Source organism: Vicugna pacos, chromosome 23 (assembly GCF_048564905.1).
Source record: "Vicugna pacos chromosome 23, VicPac4, whole genome shotgun sequence".
Classification (NCBI taxonomy): domain Eukaryota; kingdom Metazoa; phylum Chordata; class Mammalia; order Artiodactyla; family Camelidae; genus Vicugna; species Vicugna pacos.
The window spans coordinates 23212444-23230295 of NC_133009.1; the positions used below are offsets into that span (position 1 = coordinate 23212444).

Below are 17852 nucleotides of genomic sequence, written 5' to 3' on the forward strand. Positions count from 1 at the left end.
TGGTCTGACACTTAATTTTAAACCATGAGCTGAGACATGTGGAGGGACCTTACATTTTTAGAAATTATATAATAGAGAACCATGTGATTATCTGTTTGAGGAATTTTTCTTCCTACTCCTTGGCTACCCCCCCCCCCCATTTTGTTCAGTTGAGAAACAAACTGAACCAGGAGCAGAATGCCAAGTTGCAACAACAGAGGGAGTGTTTGAACAAGCGCAATTCAGAAGTGGCGCTCATGGACAAGCGTGTTAATGAGCTGAGGGACCGGCTGTGGAAGAAGAAGGCGGCCCTGCAGCAGAAAGAGAACCTTCCAGTGAGTGTGCTCTCGGCAGGGGGCCGGGAGGAGGGGATGATGACCAGCAGCGAGGTCAGCTCCTCGCGGTTGCGTCTTCAGAATCATTGCTCGGTGTGCCCTCAGGAAAGAGACAGGGCCCGCGGCTCCTAGAAAGAGAACTCACAGTTCTTGTGCTTTTTTGTATCATCACCTCTGTAGCTCTGCTCTTCCTTCTGATACTTGTGATAAAGTGTGGGTAAGAGTTCATCATTGTGGGCAGTTTTTGTTTGGGAATGTTTCTTGTAGACTCTGTGGCTAGATCCTAAAAGTGCCAATTTTCACAAAATTAAAACGATGACAGTAGCACAGGTTTTTCTGCGTCTGATCCACCGTAACTTGTAATACTAAAGGCCCTGTGCTTTTTCCGCAGGTTTCATCTGATGGCCACCTGCCCCAGCCGGGGGTGTCGGCGCCGAGTCGAGTGGCTGCAGTTGGGCCCTACATCCAGTCGGCCACCATGCCGCGGGTCCCCTCGCGGCCCGAACTCCTGGTGAAGCCAGCCCTGCCTGACGGTCCCCTGGCCACACCGGCTTCCGAGGGGCCAATGAAAGTCCAGACGCTGCCCAACATGCGATCTGGGGCTGCTTCACAAGCGAAAGGTAAAGCCAATCATTTCCAAGTCCTTCCCCTGCTAGCTGCTTCCCTGCTCACCATGATTTTCCCCCAGGTTTAAGTTTTAAAACGATGTCTTCCTGTTCCTTGTTCGTGTTGAAATTCTGAGAATATCCTTGTGTTCTTTAAGGGTTAAGAAATGATAAATAGCTTAGCCCTAAATAATACAGTCCTATTCAGGAAATGAAAAAAAACATAATATTTTTTGAAAACCTGAAAATTGTTTAGAATTCCTTCTCGTTACTAAGGAAATTTTGATCTGATGTTAGTAACTTGAGAACTTCTCTTTTTGTGTAAAAGTACCCTGAATGTGTTAGTGATGTCACCTTCACAGAATGTGAGATGGTGAATTCATTCTGTTGGTGAGTGATATTTACTGTTCGTATGTGCGTCTGCAGGAGAATTTGGCTGCTGATAATTTTTAGCATAAAGGTAAACATATTGGGAGATAAAAGTGAAAGAAACAGAGGCTCCTTGTGTTAGTGATCTTTGCATTCTGTGTGCAGCCCTCAGATACTTGGGCGATGCAAACCAGAGATTTATAATAGGAGGGGAAAATGAAGGGAGAGTTGTAGGAAAAGCAGGGCAAAAGCATCCTTTTATAATCTTATCGTAGATCCCTGGAGAAGAAAATAATAGCCAGAATTGTCTATTTCCCCTAGTCACTATCATGTGCAAATAGTAGCTGACTTTAAAATTATTTATTATTTTGCTGTAATTACTACTGTGAAGCAATAATGCTACGTAGTCTGGGTTTTATTGTAGAAGGAATTACTTTTGTTTCTATAAGGACAAGTAAAAGCTATGGCTTTGGAATTTAAATATCAGTGTAGAAAAAAATGTGAATATTCTGGTTTACAAAAGACTGGTCAGAGCCATGGGCTAAAAGTCTGCGTTTTTGCTTTTGTTTTGCCTTCATCACTTATGGTGTCATTATGTGAGATACACCTTAGAGCCCTCCATCTGATAAATTGGAAATTGTTTTCTGGGTGTGATGGTGACGTTTTCTTATCCGTGAAGAGTAATGTGTCCTTGTTGCTTCAAGCAGACTGTTAATCATGATTAATTTTAGTTTGTTTGACTAATCAAGAACACTCTTAAATTACAAGAAAAAAATCTAGTGTCTTTTAAGTATGTTTACTGGGATTGTTGTGAGTCTGAAATTTAACTCTGTTTTTTAGAAATTAAACTTTTTAGCAGCAAACGAACCATTAAAACTCCCTTGAGAATGCTGGGTTATTTGTCTTTGCTTTTCTGCATTCTAGGCTCTAAAATCCATCTGCTTGGCCCTGATTGGACTCCTCCGAATGCAGATCTTTTCTCGAGCCAAGCCTCTGCTTCCATGCCTAAAAGCTCTGGGAATGTACCAGACCAAGGTGAGGTTTACTGCTGCCCTTGGACATTCTGTTTTGCCCATCTAAAGGTCTGTGTATGCTTTTTCAGGTAGTTTATTTTCTAGTGTGTTAAAACTAGGACCATATTTCCAGAATAGCTTCGTTTAGCCAGGGAATTAAAATACTAACATTGTATTGTTGGCTATTCTTTACTCAGTATAATTTAAAAGTAGGAGAGCATTCAGTGGGTATAGATATTAAGGAGAGAGAAACATGCGAATAAGAAATTTTATCACAAGCCGTTTGATTATCGATGTGATTTTTTCCCCCATCTTCAGCTGATGATGGGGAGGTTCCGCTCAGGGAGAAGGAGAAGAAAGTGCGTCCCTTCTCCATGTTTGACACAGTGGACCAGTCCGCTGCCCCGCCTGCCTTCGGTTCTCTCAGGAAGAACCAGAGCAGTGAAGATATCTTGCGGGATGCTCAGGTACTTAAGAATGTGCCAGTTTGAAATTTAACGGTAATTCTGTATGCATTGTTAGAAGAGATAAAATGAGGGAGAGCAGGAAAAATGCAAATGTATCTGGAAGAGTAGAAAATATAACAGTGTTCTGCTATTTTAAATTCTGTTGCTCAAGTTTATTTGTGGTCTCAGAGAATGACTGACACACTTGCTTCTGGGTCATATTTCTTGTGATTCTCTGAAAAATATGGTGCATGGAAGAACATTGTGTCTTTGCTGCTCATTTACCTTGTTTCTTCAAAATTTGGAGTTGAGATTATGTCAAACAATTTGATGGTTAATCTTCTATAGCTGTTGGGATCCCAACCTTTGACAACTGGGCCACAGCTGCGTGCTCCAAGTTAGGAGGTTTTGGGGTTTTTTTTTTTTTTTTTTTTTTACTGTGTGGCCCAGATTGCATGAAGTTCTGATGAACGAGGATGGTTCCGGTTACTGGTGCTGTCCATGAATATGTAACATGGCAGTTAAAGGTCTTCAAGTGGGCACTTGGAATTGTCCAAATAGGAAGGGGCAGCAAGGAGGAAATCATTCAGGATGGGAATTGTATTGCATTACTGAAGTCCCTTTTGCATGTAATAAGTTCAGAGATTTAAAACTATTTTTTTTGGCGGGGAAATTAGATTTATTTTTTAGAAGAGGTACTGGGGATTGAACCCAGGACCTTATGCTAAGCATGCCGTCTACCACTTGAGCTATACCCACCCCCTAAAACTTTTAAATGATTTTACAGTGTAGAGCTAGTATTTTCAGTCTGAACTTACATTTGTGAAATTTAGGTTATCTAGAACATCTTTTGTACCCAGTTATGCAGTATTTTGACCGGCTTTTTACTTTTATGTGTGTGTGTTTACAGGCTGCAAATAAAAATGTGGCTAAAGTACCACCTCCTGTTCCATCAAAACCAAAACAGATTAATTTGCCTTATTTTGGACAAACTAATCAGTCACCACCAGACATTAAGCCAGATGGAAATCCTCAGCAGTCGTCAGCAGCTGTGGCATCCATGGGAAATAAACCCAAAACAGCAGGACAGCAGCAGAGGGTCCTGTTGTCCCCCAGTGTCCCTTCGGTTGGCCAAGCAGACCAAACCCTTCCTCCAGGTTCTAAGCAGGAAAGTCCCCCTGCAGCCGCTGTCCGGCCCTTCACGCCTCAGCCTTCCAAGGACACCCTGCTTCCACCCCTCAGGAAACCCCAGACCGTGGCCGCCAGCTCAATATACTCCATGTACACCCAGCACCAGGCCCCCGGGAAGAACTTCCAGCAAGCCGTGCAGAGCGCGTTGACCAAGTCCCATTCCCGCGGGCCGCACTTTCCGAGCGGTAAGGTTCTTGGTCTCTCTCTCCCCCATGTCAGTGTGTTTACGTCCCACACCGGAGCTGCAGTCTCTCAGGAAACAGCAAAATGACCTCTCCCTGTTTCGGCTGGTGCTTTTCGTCTAAGAGTTCTGTTTAATTGTGGCTTCTGTTCCTAACTGGGAGTTTGATAGGGTTTGTGCTAAATGTCAGCTGCTGCAAGCAGCTGAAGATAATAGGTGAGTAAGACAAAATGTGAATAAAACGAAACAAACATGAAAATAATAAATGAATAACATAGATGAAAAACTTATAGTGAAGACCTAGCCTTTGGCGTTGAATTACCCGTGCGAGTTTGTTTTCTGCTCATGGGTCACTCCTCGGTGAGTCGGGGAGAGTGATCGCCACGCGAACAGAAGGCCGTGCGCGTCTCTGCTGTAGGTCGGGCCAGATGTTTCTTGGTGTATAGAGGATTGGACAACCGACTCTGTGTCTGTTTTTTTTTAAATGGTGCCCTCTGCTGTAGCTTAAATTGTTCTAATGTGGACACAGCTAAGCAGAAAGATTACTTTGTATTAAACGTCCATAACCTGGTCATTTGCTGGGTTCTTTTTAAGAGTCAACAGTTTTATGAAACTAGATTAAAATCCACTCTGTTTTAGTTGAATGAAAATGGCCTTCTAGTTATGAAATAAGGGTGTACTTGTGGCCTAAAATGTCATGGAAGTAATTAGACGGCAGAGACTTAGTATATACGCTACATCTTACTGGTTTCTTTTCATGAGTCTTTGGTGAAAACTGCTAATACGATAATGTGGGAATTAGATAATGATGATTGAATCAGAATATTTAAGGGGAATAGTTTTGGTAAATGTAAGTGGCTACTGATAATTTTGTAAGCCGGATGCTTTCTCACATTGATTGACTTTAGAAAAGTGCGAAGGGGTAGGATAGTGCATATTTAGTTTTCATCTGGGCCAGTTTTCACTGATTCTAAATTCTTTTCACATTTTAAATATGGATGCTGTGCTCAGTGATTTCTTATCATTGACAGCGTTTTCTTTCCTATTGGTACGTAGAGTGATGGTGCCTGTTTACAATCAGGATTTTCATTCTATAATGAGTTTATTATGCAGCTGTGGAAACCTTGCTTTGTCATCTGTTATTTTTAAAAATTAGTTGTACTGAAGGGTACTGTGCAATAAATATGAAATTAAAAGAGGCTCTAATTGTTGTTAGCTTTGTTATCGGCTAGTTTTGTTTAATTAATACTAATCAGGCCTTTTTTCCTAATTCCAATTAGTATATGGCAAGCCTGTGATTGCTGCTGCCCAGAACCAACAGCAGCTCCCAGAGAACATTTATTCCAATAACCAGGGCAAACCTGGCAGCCCGGAACCTGAACCTGAGCCCGTTTCTTCAGTTCAGGAGACGCATGAAAACGAAAGAATCCCTCGGCCACTCAGCCCGACCAAACTACTGCCTTTCCTATCTAACCCTTACCGAAACCAGAGTGATGCTGACTTAGAAGCCCTCCGAAAGAAACTGTCTAATGCACCAAGGCCGCTCAAGAAACGTAGCTCTATTACAGAGCCAGAGGGTCCCAATGGGCCGAATATTCAGAAACTTCTGTATCAGAGGACCACCATCGCTGCCATGGAGACCATCTCCATCCCAGCATACCCACCCAAGGCCGCTTCTGTGACTGCCAGCCCAGAAAGCCCAGTGGAAATCCAGAATCCGTATTTACAAGTGGAGCCAGAGAAGGAGGTGGTCTCTCTGGTTCCTGAGCCAGTGTCCCCAGAGGACTTAGGAAGTGCCAGTACGGAGAGCAGTGACGTGCCAGCTCCTTCTCCGGGCCTTGAGTATGTCCCCGAAGGAGTTCCAGACAGCAGCCCCAATGTCCAGAATAGCTTGGAAGAACCAAACCCAGAGGCTCCCCCTATGCTGGAAGTGTACCTGGAGGAGTACCCCCCCTACCCGCCCCCACCATACCCGTCTGGGGAGCCAGAAGGCCCAGGAGAAGACTCCGTGAGCATGCGTCCGCCTGAGATCACCGGGCAGGTTTCTCTGCCTCCTGTAAGTAACGTGGTATCTTGTGGTCACAGCATAAGCCGTTTCTCTGGCCACAGCCTTCTGGGTGGTTGATTGTCGTAACTCAGTGAAACCCCAGCGAGGACTCACGGCCATTTGCAGAAGAGGGTTTGTGTTAAAATTGCCTATGGTAACAAACGTGTACTGAGGCATGCCTTTTATTTTACAATTCCCTTGGCACAGAGTGGATCTCATAAGTGTTATCAAAATTTAATATATTCTGTGTAAAGAACATTTTAATTTTTTAGGAAGAACCCATTTCTTTGTGAAGGAAACAGTTTTGTCCTTATACCTGTAAGCACCACGTCCGCTATTTCTTCTGCAGCTGATGTTATGTGTGAGGAGGCAGCACTCGACTGGCAATGAAAGACCTGGATTTGGACCTTCTGATCACTAGTGTAGCTCTGCGAAATCAGGCAGATGGCTCAACTTCTGTCACTGGTGGTTCACTCTTTCAACTCTTTTTCTAGCAGTGAAGTTTGTTTTCAATGTACTGTTTAGGTGGAACCTCAAACTTGCACCATTGCTAACAGCGGGAGGGTTCTGGACGCCTGGGGCGGGGAGAGGTGATGGGCAGAGGTAGGCGGGCGCCTCTTCACCGCTTCCTCACCTTCGCCTGGTCTGAAGTCTCTGGGTAGCAATGACGACCCCGTAGGTGTCCTCGGGCTCTGACGTTAAGTTACTCTGAAGCTTCGTATGTTTTGACTTGGGCATGTCTTCCTCGCTCCTTCCAAATGTTAAACTTTTCTTTGAAAGTTTGTGATGTCACTTTGAAATCGGAGAGAGAAGACTGAAACCCCAGAATGCCTTTCAAGTCAGTTTTTTCAGTTTAATTTGAGGTTGTTTTGTTTCAGTGGGATAGCAAGCCCTGAATTTTTAAAACCTGGGCAAAAGCAAAATAGCATAGTGTAAGGGTTTTTTTTAAAAAGTGCCTTACATGTTTGATCCCTTATTGCATCTTTTGGATGTGATAGTATTCAAAGATAATGATGATCCAGAGTTGCTTTAACTACTAGTTACAATCAGCATTTGCTTTGAAGTTTTATATAGTAAACATTGAAATCTAGGGGGGTAAAGTTTTAAAATAGAGGTTAACACTTTTTGAACAACTCTGTGCTGCTAAGTCTTAAGGCATGATTCTCTTTGCATGTTAAACATGTAAGATTCTGTCATTCTCTTCCCAGGAAAGTGATTTATACATTTTTTCCTTCTTAGTTCAAGTAAAATAGAAGCCACTATTCCTTACTTCTGTTTGAAAGTGGGTATGACTGTACTATTTATGAGTTCTTTGATCCCAGTCATGTAATGTTTACACTTTTCTTTTTTTCAAGCAACAGTAACATTTTAGCCAGTGCACATTTGTGCAGTACATTGATTCCAACTTACTGTTTTTCAAAACTCGGTAGCTTTCCACATCTGAAATAAAATAAGGAAAAGTATGTCTTGACTAATTTTGATCCTTGACAGAAAACCAGCCTGCTTACCACTGCAGGCTGTACCCTTAGCTTAGTGTTACCCAAATGTAACTTCACTAGGTTTTAAAAAATTAAGTTCTTCCCACTTTGTTAAGTTGTTCCCACTTTGTTACATGGGTGTATTCACTAAGCTGTGTATTATGATTTATATACTTTCCTGAATAATGTTATACTTTAATAAGATGTGCTAAACATATGTATTTTTAAAGTTCTTTTTACTGACTCTGCTGGGATGTTATTTTGGTTTCTTTTACTTAGACGAGGGTCCTTGATTTTCCATGCATTTCTTCTGCAGGGCAAGAGGACAAACTTGCGTAAAACTGGTTCGGAGCGGATTGCTCACGGAATGAGGGTGAAATTCAACCCCCTTGCTTTACTTCTAGATTCCTCTTTGGAGGGAGAATTTGACCTTGTACAGAGAATCATTTATGAGGTACGATTGAAGTAGTGAATTTCTTAAATACAGCCTTGTATTTAGTTTTAAAGCTCAAATCAGAAGGCTACTTTAGAGAAATTGTACTTTTAAGTTATTTTCTTTTTTGGGGAAGCGGGGTTATTGTGAGGAACTCTTGATCATACTCCTAAGCAGGCTTTGCTGTTTTCAAGGTGTGGCTGTTAAACTTTCCATAGTGCAGAGTTTCAGCTTTCCCTGGGGGTGCTTTTCGTTCTCCGGGAGATCATGACCCTCCTTTAAAAAGTGCTCATGTATGGATTTGTACTCTACAGTGTTAAATTACAGATGTGGTCTCTACTTTTCAGAAGCCTGCTATTTAAAATATTTTTAGTTGACCTTTTTTCTTTTCCACGGCAAGTGTGACTTCCCCTTAGACACTAATTTGTGGTGGGAAGTTGGAGGATAAATAAACAAAAATGACTGTAAGGATATAGTTTCTGGGACTTCTTCAACTTTTAAGAAATCTTTTTATAGTGAGTGCCTGCTTGATGTCTGTCTTATTCCTAGAATTGTCCTTGGTATAGTGTTCTTGGCTCCTGTAGGTTTTAATTATGATTTAAAAAAAATACTTCAAGAATCTATTTCTGTTCTCTTGATGTCAAGAGCCAGTTAATAGTTGGCAGTTCAGGTGACAAGAAATTTGAGTGATGGTCACTCTTCTTTCTTTTTAATTTTTTTTTTTTTCAATTTTTACTTCGAGTGCAGGGTAGGTAATTAGGTTTATTTTTAAATTTATTTTTAATGAGGGTACTGGGGATTGAACTGAGGACCTTGTGCATGCTAAACATGCACTCTACCACTGAGCTATTCCTCCCTCCCCCTTCCATTGGTTACCCTTCTTCTTAATTGGCGTTGCAGGTGGATGACCCAAGCCTGCCTAACGATGAAGGCATCACAGCTCTTCACAATGCTGTATGTGCAGGTCACACAGAAATTGTTAAATTCCTGGTACAGTTTGGTGTAAATGTCAATGCTGCTGACAGTGATGGATGGTAAGGTTTTCTTTCAAACTCCATTCAAGCTTCAGTTGTATCTGCTGTGTAGCAACCGAGGAGCCATGTTGTCGGTGCTGCTGGAAGGGAAAGAAGTCTGTGAGGGCATGTTTTCAGGCTGCTTGCCGTCTAGAAGGAGAGACATGGTAGACGTTTTTAAGGAATTAACGTCCTCATGTATCAGTCATGTAATAGATGGAGTGTTAGAAATTCAGTAGTTAAATAATAAAAATAAGAAATGTCACAAAATGGTACACAGTTCATTAGCATGTCTCAGCAAATCTGAGAAATGCTCATTTAAGCAAGGTCCCCCATCCCCTGAAACGTCTGTGTGTCTCTAAGAGGGAATTATAATTTGAAACCTTTCCCAAATGGACCACAGAATCCTTTTTCCATGGAGCATTTTGTGAAACTGGTGTGTGCATAAAACACAGGCAATATTATTGCAAATGATGAGTATTATTGTTCTTAGGATAATGTATTCTTATTACTAAGTAATAAGAAAGGTCCACATAAGTTACTGTCACTCTTGATAACTATAATTGAATGGACAGTAAAGTTTGTATTTTTTTTTTTTGAAAAAATAAAATTTTTAAGTTATGATATGCTTTTTGGGGGGAAAGCACAAAACATTTACTTCTTTGTGTATGAAAAACATTTTTAAAGTTGTAATCACAACTTTGTATTTACTCACTTGTATTTACTCAAGTATTTTAATTTTATAGTCTGTTTTTCTCTCAATATGGAGAATAGTTATATCAAATTTACATGTACACGCATAGAACTTGCAGGTGCCCACGTGCATAGATTTGAAATTGCCTCAACTACCATGTGGCTCTGGTTCATTTATCATGATTGTCTCTGTCTTTCTAGACACTTAGGGTGTTTTCCAATTTTTTGTTTGTTATAAATAATGCTTAGAAAGAAGCATTTTGGTTGCAATTTTAAAAAGCCATAAAAAATAATGTGAACCCATTGTGGAAAATGTACAAAATAAAGAAATGAGAGGAAAACAAGCCATCTGTACCCTACAATTAGAGGTAAACACCATTAATATTTTAACATATTTCCTTCAGGCGTATATAAAAATATATATATATAATTTTTATGCCCTTTTTTTTAGTTTAGCTCTCAATAGGATGTTTTTTTTAATTGAGGTACAGTTGATTTACAATATTAATTTCACGCATACAACATAAGAATTCCAAGTTTTTATAGATTATACTCCATGTAAAAGTTATTGTAAAATATTAGCTATGTTCCCTGTGCTGTACAACATCTCCTTGTAGCTTATTTATTCTATACCTAGTGGTTTGTACTTCCTATTCCCCTACCCCTATCTTGCCATCCACCCCCCACCCTTACTGGTAACCACTAACCACTAGCTTGTTCTCTGTATCTGTGGGTCTGTTTCTGTTTTGTTATACTCGTTCATTTGTTTTATTTTTTAGATTCCACATACAAGTGATAACATACAGGATTTGTCTTTTTTATGCCAAATTTTTTAGTTTAACTTTCTAGCATGAGCGAAACAGATTCTTAATGTGTCACAATGTCTTTGTTTCCCTAATATTGGGAGTCTAGATTATATATAATTTTTCACTTTTAAAAGAGCAATGCAGTTTAAAAATCTGTAATAGTATTCACCAAACTATTAATGATGATGTTCCAGGATGGAGGGTGGGGTGGGGAATCTCTGAAAGGCGCAAGGGGAATAAAATGAAGAGCAGAGAGAAGAAAAGGATAAAGAAACAAAACTTCGTGTACTTCAGGGCCTGATGAGCATCCTCAGTCCTGTCTTTGGAATCTGGGCAGTGGTACTGGCTCTGCTTCCACAATTACTATGAATCTGGAGTTATTTATATTTCATTATGAAACATTTGAGATGCTGGAGGAGGTTCTCTGTAGTGGTATTCCTAAGTTCCTGCTAACATAGATTGAAATGTGAATTAAATTGACAGTTGTTTTTCCAATTAAAATTTAATTCAGATTTAAAAACACATCGGATAGAAGTAGCTCTCTATGTGCAAATTAATTCCCTCAGAACTGGTGGTGATAAAGGGTTATTTAAAGGCTCACGCTTTGAGCGAAGGCCTGTCGTTTAAAGACATGTCCTCTACCCTGGCAGAAATAATTAGGCTGGGTGCTCCAGAACGTAGAACTAAATGCTTTTTATCCTGCTTTAGACTGTTGCACAAATTTCATGTCCTTCTGCTCATTTCCTTGATTCCCTTCACCTTCCACCCTAGCCCCAGTGTAGTCTAGTGCCCCGACTTTTACCTTTGTGGCTATAATTCTCTGATGGGCTCAAGTATCTATGTTTAACTGATTTTTTAAAAACTGTGTAAGAGGTTTTTCAGAAGAAAGGGCTTGGTGGATGACAGGCTTGAGAACTTTCTCAGCAGGTGTCATTCAGTGTAGGGAGCCAAATCTAGCTCTTGCTGTGTCCTACTCCACAGGACCCCACTGCATTGCGCTGCCTCCTGTAACAACGTCCAGGTGTGTAAGTTTTTGGTGGAGTCGGGAGCCGCCGTGTTCGCCATGACCTACAGTGACATGCAGACTGCTGCCGATAAGTGTGAGGAGATGGAGGAAGGCTATACCCAGTGCTCGCAGTTTCTTTACGGTATGGAGCAGTTAGATTTTCGTGTATTGATTATTGCATTAATTTATCCCACATCTCTAGGGTATAATCTGGTAAGCGTTTTTATTATTTGGGAAAGCGTATTTTGTGTTGTACGTAGTCCTGGGCACTGAAAATAGGGCAGCTTCAATCCCAGATGTGAATGCAGCTTTTGTGTGTTTGCCTAGAAACAGCTATTGTCAGGGGCATCTTCAGCTACAAAAGACAATGATGCAGCATTGGATCTAGTGCTGTTAATGGCTTTTGACCTTCAAAAGTTCTCTAGTAAGACGCAGTGCTTAGCGTGTGATGCTGCATCTTTGCAAATAAGTAAACAGAAGGGAGAGGCTCAGGGAGAACCACAGACCACAAGTCCTCTCATCTCTTGGCTCTTAGTTTTTATCGTTGATATTTATGATTACTTTATGTTCTGAACTCTAGGTCAGAGAATGATTTTGATACATTAACCTATTTTAAAATTAATGTGATATATTAGTATGTACTTCCTTATATTAAATGTATTGGCGATCAAGCTGTATTTAAGTATGGAATATGATTTTTAAAAACAGCTACGGACATTTGATTAGAGATTTTTAACTATGGAGATTTATGAACTATATCATGGACACCAGGAGTGTTTCTGACATAGATGTGCAATTTAAGTAATGATGACAATAGATTGAACAAGGAAAAACCCACGTGTCCGTCTTGGGAGACAGAACCTTCGCCCTCTCTGACATCATCAGAGACCCTGCCCTGATGTCGTGCCTCACATCCGTGGCGACTGCCACCTTGAATTTTATGTTTCTCGTATTTGTCATCCCGTGCTTTTTAAAAATAGTTCATCACCTCTGTATAAATCCTATAACTAATATTGTTTAGTTTTGCCTGTTTTTGACCTTTACATAAAAGAAACCATACTGGTGATTCTATGGCTGGCTTTTTTCGTTCACCATCGTTTTTGAGATTCATGTGTGTTGTTGCACATAGCTTTCGTCTCTTTTTGCTGTGCTGCACTGTCCCATTTTAAGATTATATCACGACTTGTCTTTCCATTCTGCCTTTGGCGGACGTTGGCTTGTTTCATTTATATGCTTATTTGTTCAATGATAAACGCAGCTCCGGTGACATTTTTGTCCTCATCTTCTGGTGTCCGGCTAGACCTAGAACTGCCAGGGCACAGGGACGCACGTCGAGCAGAGTTCCTTCTGCTCCGTGTTCTCTTAGACCCTTGGTGGATTTGGAATCATATCTCACTGTGGCTTTAGTTTGCATTTCCCAAATTGCCAGGGATATTGAGCATGTTTTTGGCCCCTCAACATTTTTTCAAACAGTAATTCATAGGTCTCAGTTCGGTAAATAGCAAAGCAGTGACAGATTTTCTTCCATTCCTAAAGATTTCTTGGAAATGAGATCCGGGTTCTTATTTTGAGTACACAGAAGTGTCCAGAATTTCTCTCCTACCACCTTCCCCATTCCTGTCCCAAACAGGTAATGAGTCTGGCCAGCTTTAAAACTCTGTGGAATTACAGTTATATCAAGTCTTACTGTCCTCATGAATCTCATTGTCAGGCTTTGCATGTCTTGTGTAAAGAGGAAAGTGGGAAATTTACTTGTCCTCATTAGTAGAAACCTGACTCTCAAGATAGGCAGAGTCTTCCTTTGGAACAGAACGATTTCATTTCTCGTTTCATTTTGTGCAGAGTGAGACACTGCATGCTGCATCATATTAATTGATAGAGGAAAAGTAAGTTCATAATTAATAATTTAGGTTCACATAAGCTAAAAAACCTGACAATTCAACAGCGGGCAGATACTTTCCTGGCTTTTCTAAAAAGGTGAAAATAATAATGAACTCTGAATTGCTCAGAACATTACTGTCTGTTTCCTTTCCTTCTCCCCCCCACCCCCATGTTGCCTGCTGTTGCTGGTTGTTCCTGCTTAATAGCATTGCCCTGTAGGGTGGGAAGGTGTACATGGGGAAGGGCACAGCCTAACGTCATAGTTAATCTGCAAATCTGTTATTAACTCTGGTGAAAAGTGGACGTTTGGGGATTATTTTCCCTCCCCAGTGTGGATTTCAGTATCTTTTAGAATTCTGATTCCAGTTATTTTAGAGTTGACTGTATGTAGACTTTTATATCATGACTAATGTACCTGGCCATATTTCTGCATTCTAACATTTTGGGGGTTTTTTTTCTTTTATTTTTCCCCATTTAGAAATTGATAGAGACCACTTTAAGAGTTACAACACTTTTGGTCTTTTTTCTCTGTAAGGAACAAAAATGTTTCCAGAGTTCCTCGGTCACTTACACTTAGGAGCAGGCTGAAATTTGACAAATGCGTCATTCACTTTTTTAATATCCTAGACATGAACAGTTCTTTTTTTTTTTAATTCCTGGGCTTGTGAAAGTTTTTGTATTCTGAGTAAGACTAGTTTTGAGGGCTGCTTATAAGGCGTTGGTTAGTTTTTAGAGCTGGTTTAAAGATGACAGGGTATATGAACTTGTCTTTTATGTGTTGCCTCTGCACGGCTGGCCTTCCTATCCTCCCACAGCCCTGAAAAATTTATTTATTGAGCATTTAATGAGGTAGTTCTGCCATTCTGGCACATCCCCATTTCTTTTCATCTGGTCTCATAGAGCTAGAAGTTCTTAGCATGATGTACTCTGAGTTGCTTATCCTGTGCTGTACCTTACATGGTTTCAGGAGTTCAGGAGAAGATGGGCATAATGAATAAAGGAGTCATTTATGCACTTTGGGACTATGAACCTCAGAATGATGACGAGCTGCCCATGAAGGAAGGAGACTGCATGACGATCGTCCGCAGGGAGGACGAGGACGAGATAGAGTGGTGGTGGGCCCGCCTGAATGACAGGGAGGGCTACGTTCCACGCAACTTGCTAGGGGTAAGTGAATCTTCGATGCGTCGGGGAGGGGCTCTGGGGAGACTGTGTGTCCTGGATGCAGGGTGGCCTGGTGCCCTTCTTTCATGAGACTCGAGATTTCACATTTCTGATCGTCTTAGACTTAAAACCACATTTTCAGTGATTCCTATTACGATCAGTAGCACATGTACGTGTTTGCCAGCCCCCAGAGGTCAGGGGTCCTGTCTCCATTTATAAATGGAGTGAAGGGACCTGGATAATGTGATGGAAATTGAGCTTGTGACATTGGAACTAAATCTTGAATTTGTTTAAATCAGAATTTGTCAGTCTGCTACCGAGCTTGAACAGGGCACTGGAGACAAGATTCTTTGTTCTTTCTCTATTGTTGGGTTTTAAGCTTCATAAAAACCAAGAAAACAATCAAATCGTATAAGCACATATAAACCAGTAACACATCCATCTTAGTATGAAGGACCCGCTGCCATCGGGCAGAGTCTCAGGAGTATTTCAGGAAAAGGCTGGTATAGTTGGCAGAGTCTGATGTACGCAAATGGGAGATACTTTTATTGTATTTTCATCTTCTGTCGGGCAGACACGGTCTGTGCCCGCAGGGAGCTTCCGTCACGTGGAGGCCGAGTGCCCGGGCTCCATCTGTGAGTGGCCCGCTGCCCGGGCGGCAGTCTCTGTGGAGTCCGTTCAGAGGGCGCCAGTGTTGGGACCTGGCTGCCTGGATTGTGGCCAGCGTCTCCTCCTGACTCCTCCTCCTCCTTCGCGGTTGGTGTGATGTGCGGTGTACACGGCTTCACACGTCCCGACTGCCGCCTTCCTGGTGGCAGAACTTACTAAGTAAACATTTGGGATTTGGACAGTATTTCTTCATTTGATCATTATGTAAGTTATAAAGAATAATGCAAATGAAAAAAAATTAAGCCATGGAGCCCTTTGAAAAAGCTTTCAAATTACCAGGCAAAAGTAGAAATATAAAGGTGGCTCCCTTTCGAGCCCTCCCATTCGCCTCTACGTCTTCAGCTCCAGAGAAGTAGACTCACGTGTCCTTCTCTAGGGAATGTCAGGGCAGCAAGCACGTGTGCTGGGAAAAGCTCTACCTCTTAGAAGTAGTTGCTTATTTGAGTCTTATTTTAATTTTCTAATGAAGTGGTCTGGTAGCTAATGAAACACGGGGAGAATGATTTGTTCCCGAGTGTGGAAGCAGCTGGTCGGAGGCCAAGCTCTGCCTCCCATGTGTGGCTTTCCAAACAGGCTGGACTGAAGGTTTTCAGTTTAATGCACCATCAGTATTCTTCGTCCTTTGGAAATCTCTCCTGGATGGAAGTGACCTCTATGTAACTTCTTTGGGTTTCTTTCGAGGTTTTTTTTTTTTTTTTTTTAAAAAAGGAAATTGCATAAATGTTGAAGTTTTAGGCAGAGGCTCAGATATGAGTTTAGAAAATTATGTTGGCTAAATATCTTTCTTCCCGGAGAAAAATGGCCCTTTATATAACTCTGATTTGTCAGTTAGCTTTTCAGTCTTGGCTGGAAGTCTGATCGACTTTCTTCAGTGAACTTTTCCCCCTTTGTCTCGGGAAGCAGGAAGAGGAGGAGGGTTTTGTGGAGTTTGCCAGTTGGACTAGTTTGACTTGCTCTTGGCTTTGGGACTCCTCCCTGGCTCTGGTCATGGAAAACACAAAACCAAAAACTCCACCTGTCCTTCCTCAAATCTGTAGACTTTTAGTCTTGTGGCATTTCGTTCCTGACAGCCATCCATCCCATCACACAATGTGACTTCCACTGTGAATGAAGTAAAAAGACTTTTCAGTCCCTCTCTTTTCCCCTGGAATGGAAGCTCCACATGCTGGAGCTCAGAGCACGTTGCAAATCACCTTGAGTTGTTTGTGGTCCTTCTTAGACTTGACTTACAGTTCAAGTCAGTAGGCTGTGCCATGGGGTGATTGCTCAGAGATGCCATGGATTATATATCGTCACCATGGCATTGTCCCTGTCAAGGGACCTGTGACCTTGGACTGTCCTTTGGATCTTTGGGCAGCTCTGGGTGCTTCACATCGCAAGTCCTTTCTTTGGTTTAACCTCTTTCTTGTGACATCAACACCTGCCCCCAGTCCCCTTCATTTCTTGAAATTTTGCTTTACTCCCATGCCTGTGCAGTACGTAAATATTTAAAAAATTCTTTTTACAGCTATACCCAAGAATTAAACCAAGACAAAGGAGCTTGGCCTGAAACATGGCAGAATTTTAGTTAATGAAGAATTAATCTCTGTTACCACTAAGAAGAAATAATATGATCATTTGGGGCAAAAAATTTCACGAGACTTATTTTAATGACAAAGTAACTTGAAAGCCATGAAGAATGCACTCTGCAAGCAAATGAAGGGCTGGAGAAGTCAGTCCCTGTTCGCAGAAGACGTTCAGCATGAGGGAACGGAGCTCACGAGGAAGCTGACCGAGCTGCATGAGGGCTCAGTGTTCCATGTGGCACTCAGAAAGATGCACAGCGACAGCTCTGTCCTCTGCTAGAAGTAGGACCACTTATTGGGCTACTGGGAAATCAGCGTCACGTCCCGCCTTTTAAGTTGGTGTTTTCCAGCACCTGCCCCCATACCTGTCCTCCCGCCAGCAGTACAGGGGCCATCATGGTGCCATCTGATGTCCCCCAGCACCAGCAGGCCCCCAGGGAACTCGCGTGAAGGCTTGAAGGTGTCGCACAGGTGTGTTGTCTGTGAAGAACTGTCTGTTGGTTGTCAGTGAGCAATAACTTTGATACGAGTTTTTGTAGCATCTTAAGGATTACACGTTATTTGAAATATTGAAACCATGCCACACTACAGGTAATTAGATTTAGAATCTTGTTTTTAGGCTGAAATTTGAATCTATATTTATTGTCTTTTGTATCTCAGAAATTAGAGGCTTGCAATAGACTCACTCATGGTATTTGTCAAGATCATAGCTGACTTTAAAAACAATTGTAATAAAATTAAACTTTTTGACTTTAAGCTTTTTACTGGCTTTAGTTTTTTTCCTAGCTTTGTTTAAAGTTCTTAAGCCTTTGGAACACTGTACCCAGGTGAAAAATAAGAAGTATTTCTTTGCTCGTTTTGCAATTTGTGAGTTTTGTGGTGGTCTTTGCTACAGAATTGAGTTTTTTTTTAAGACCGTGGTGAGAGAAACTCGTACCTTTACCTGGAGCCTCTGATAGGCTGTTCACTGTCCTCATT

At 41.5% G+C, this 17852-nt stretch overlaps 1 protein-coding gene across 2 annotated transcripts in view; it reads left to right on the forward strand.

The window, feature by feature from the left end:
* TP53BP2 (tumor protein p53 binding protein 2) overlaps nt 1-17630 on the forward strand; it is a 54331-nt gene extending 36701 nt beyond the window's left edge. For both annotated transcript variants that reach the window (XM_006198848.3, XM_072948680.1), the window contains 11 exons: nt 150-314; nt 706-934; nt 2213-2323; nt 2620-2768; nt 3658-4123; nt 5400-6175; nt 7961-8098; nt 8978-9111; nt 11571-11737; nt 14444-14643; nt 16817-17630. In XM_006198848.3, the coding sequence (XP_006198910.1) occupies nt 150-314; nt 706-934; nt 2213-2323; nt 2620-2768; nt 3658-4123; nt 5400-6175; nt 7961-8098; nt 8978-9111; nt 11571-11737; nt 14444-14643; nt 16817-16858 (2577 nt within the window). In that variant the 3' untranslated portion in view covers nt 16859-17630. The remainder of the gene's footprint in view (nt 1-149; nt 315-705; nt 935-2212; nt 2324-2619; nt 2769-3657; nt 4124-5399; nt 6176-7960; nt 8099-8977; nt 9112-11570; nt 11738-14443; nt 14644-16816) is intronic.
* Nucleotides 17631-17852: the final 222 nt, after the last annotated feature.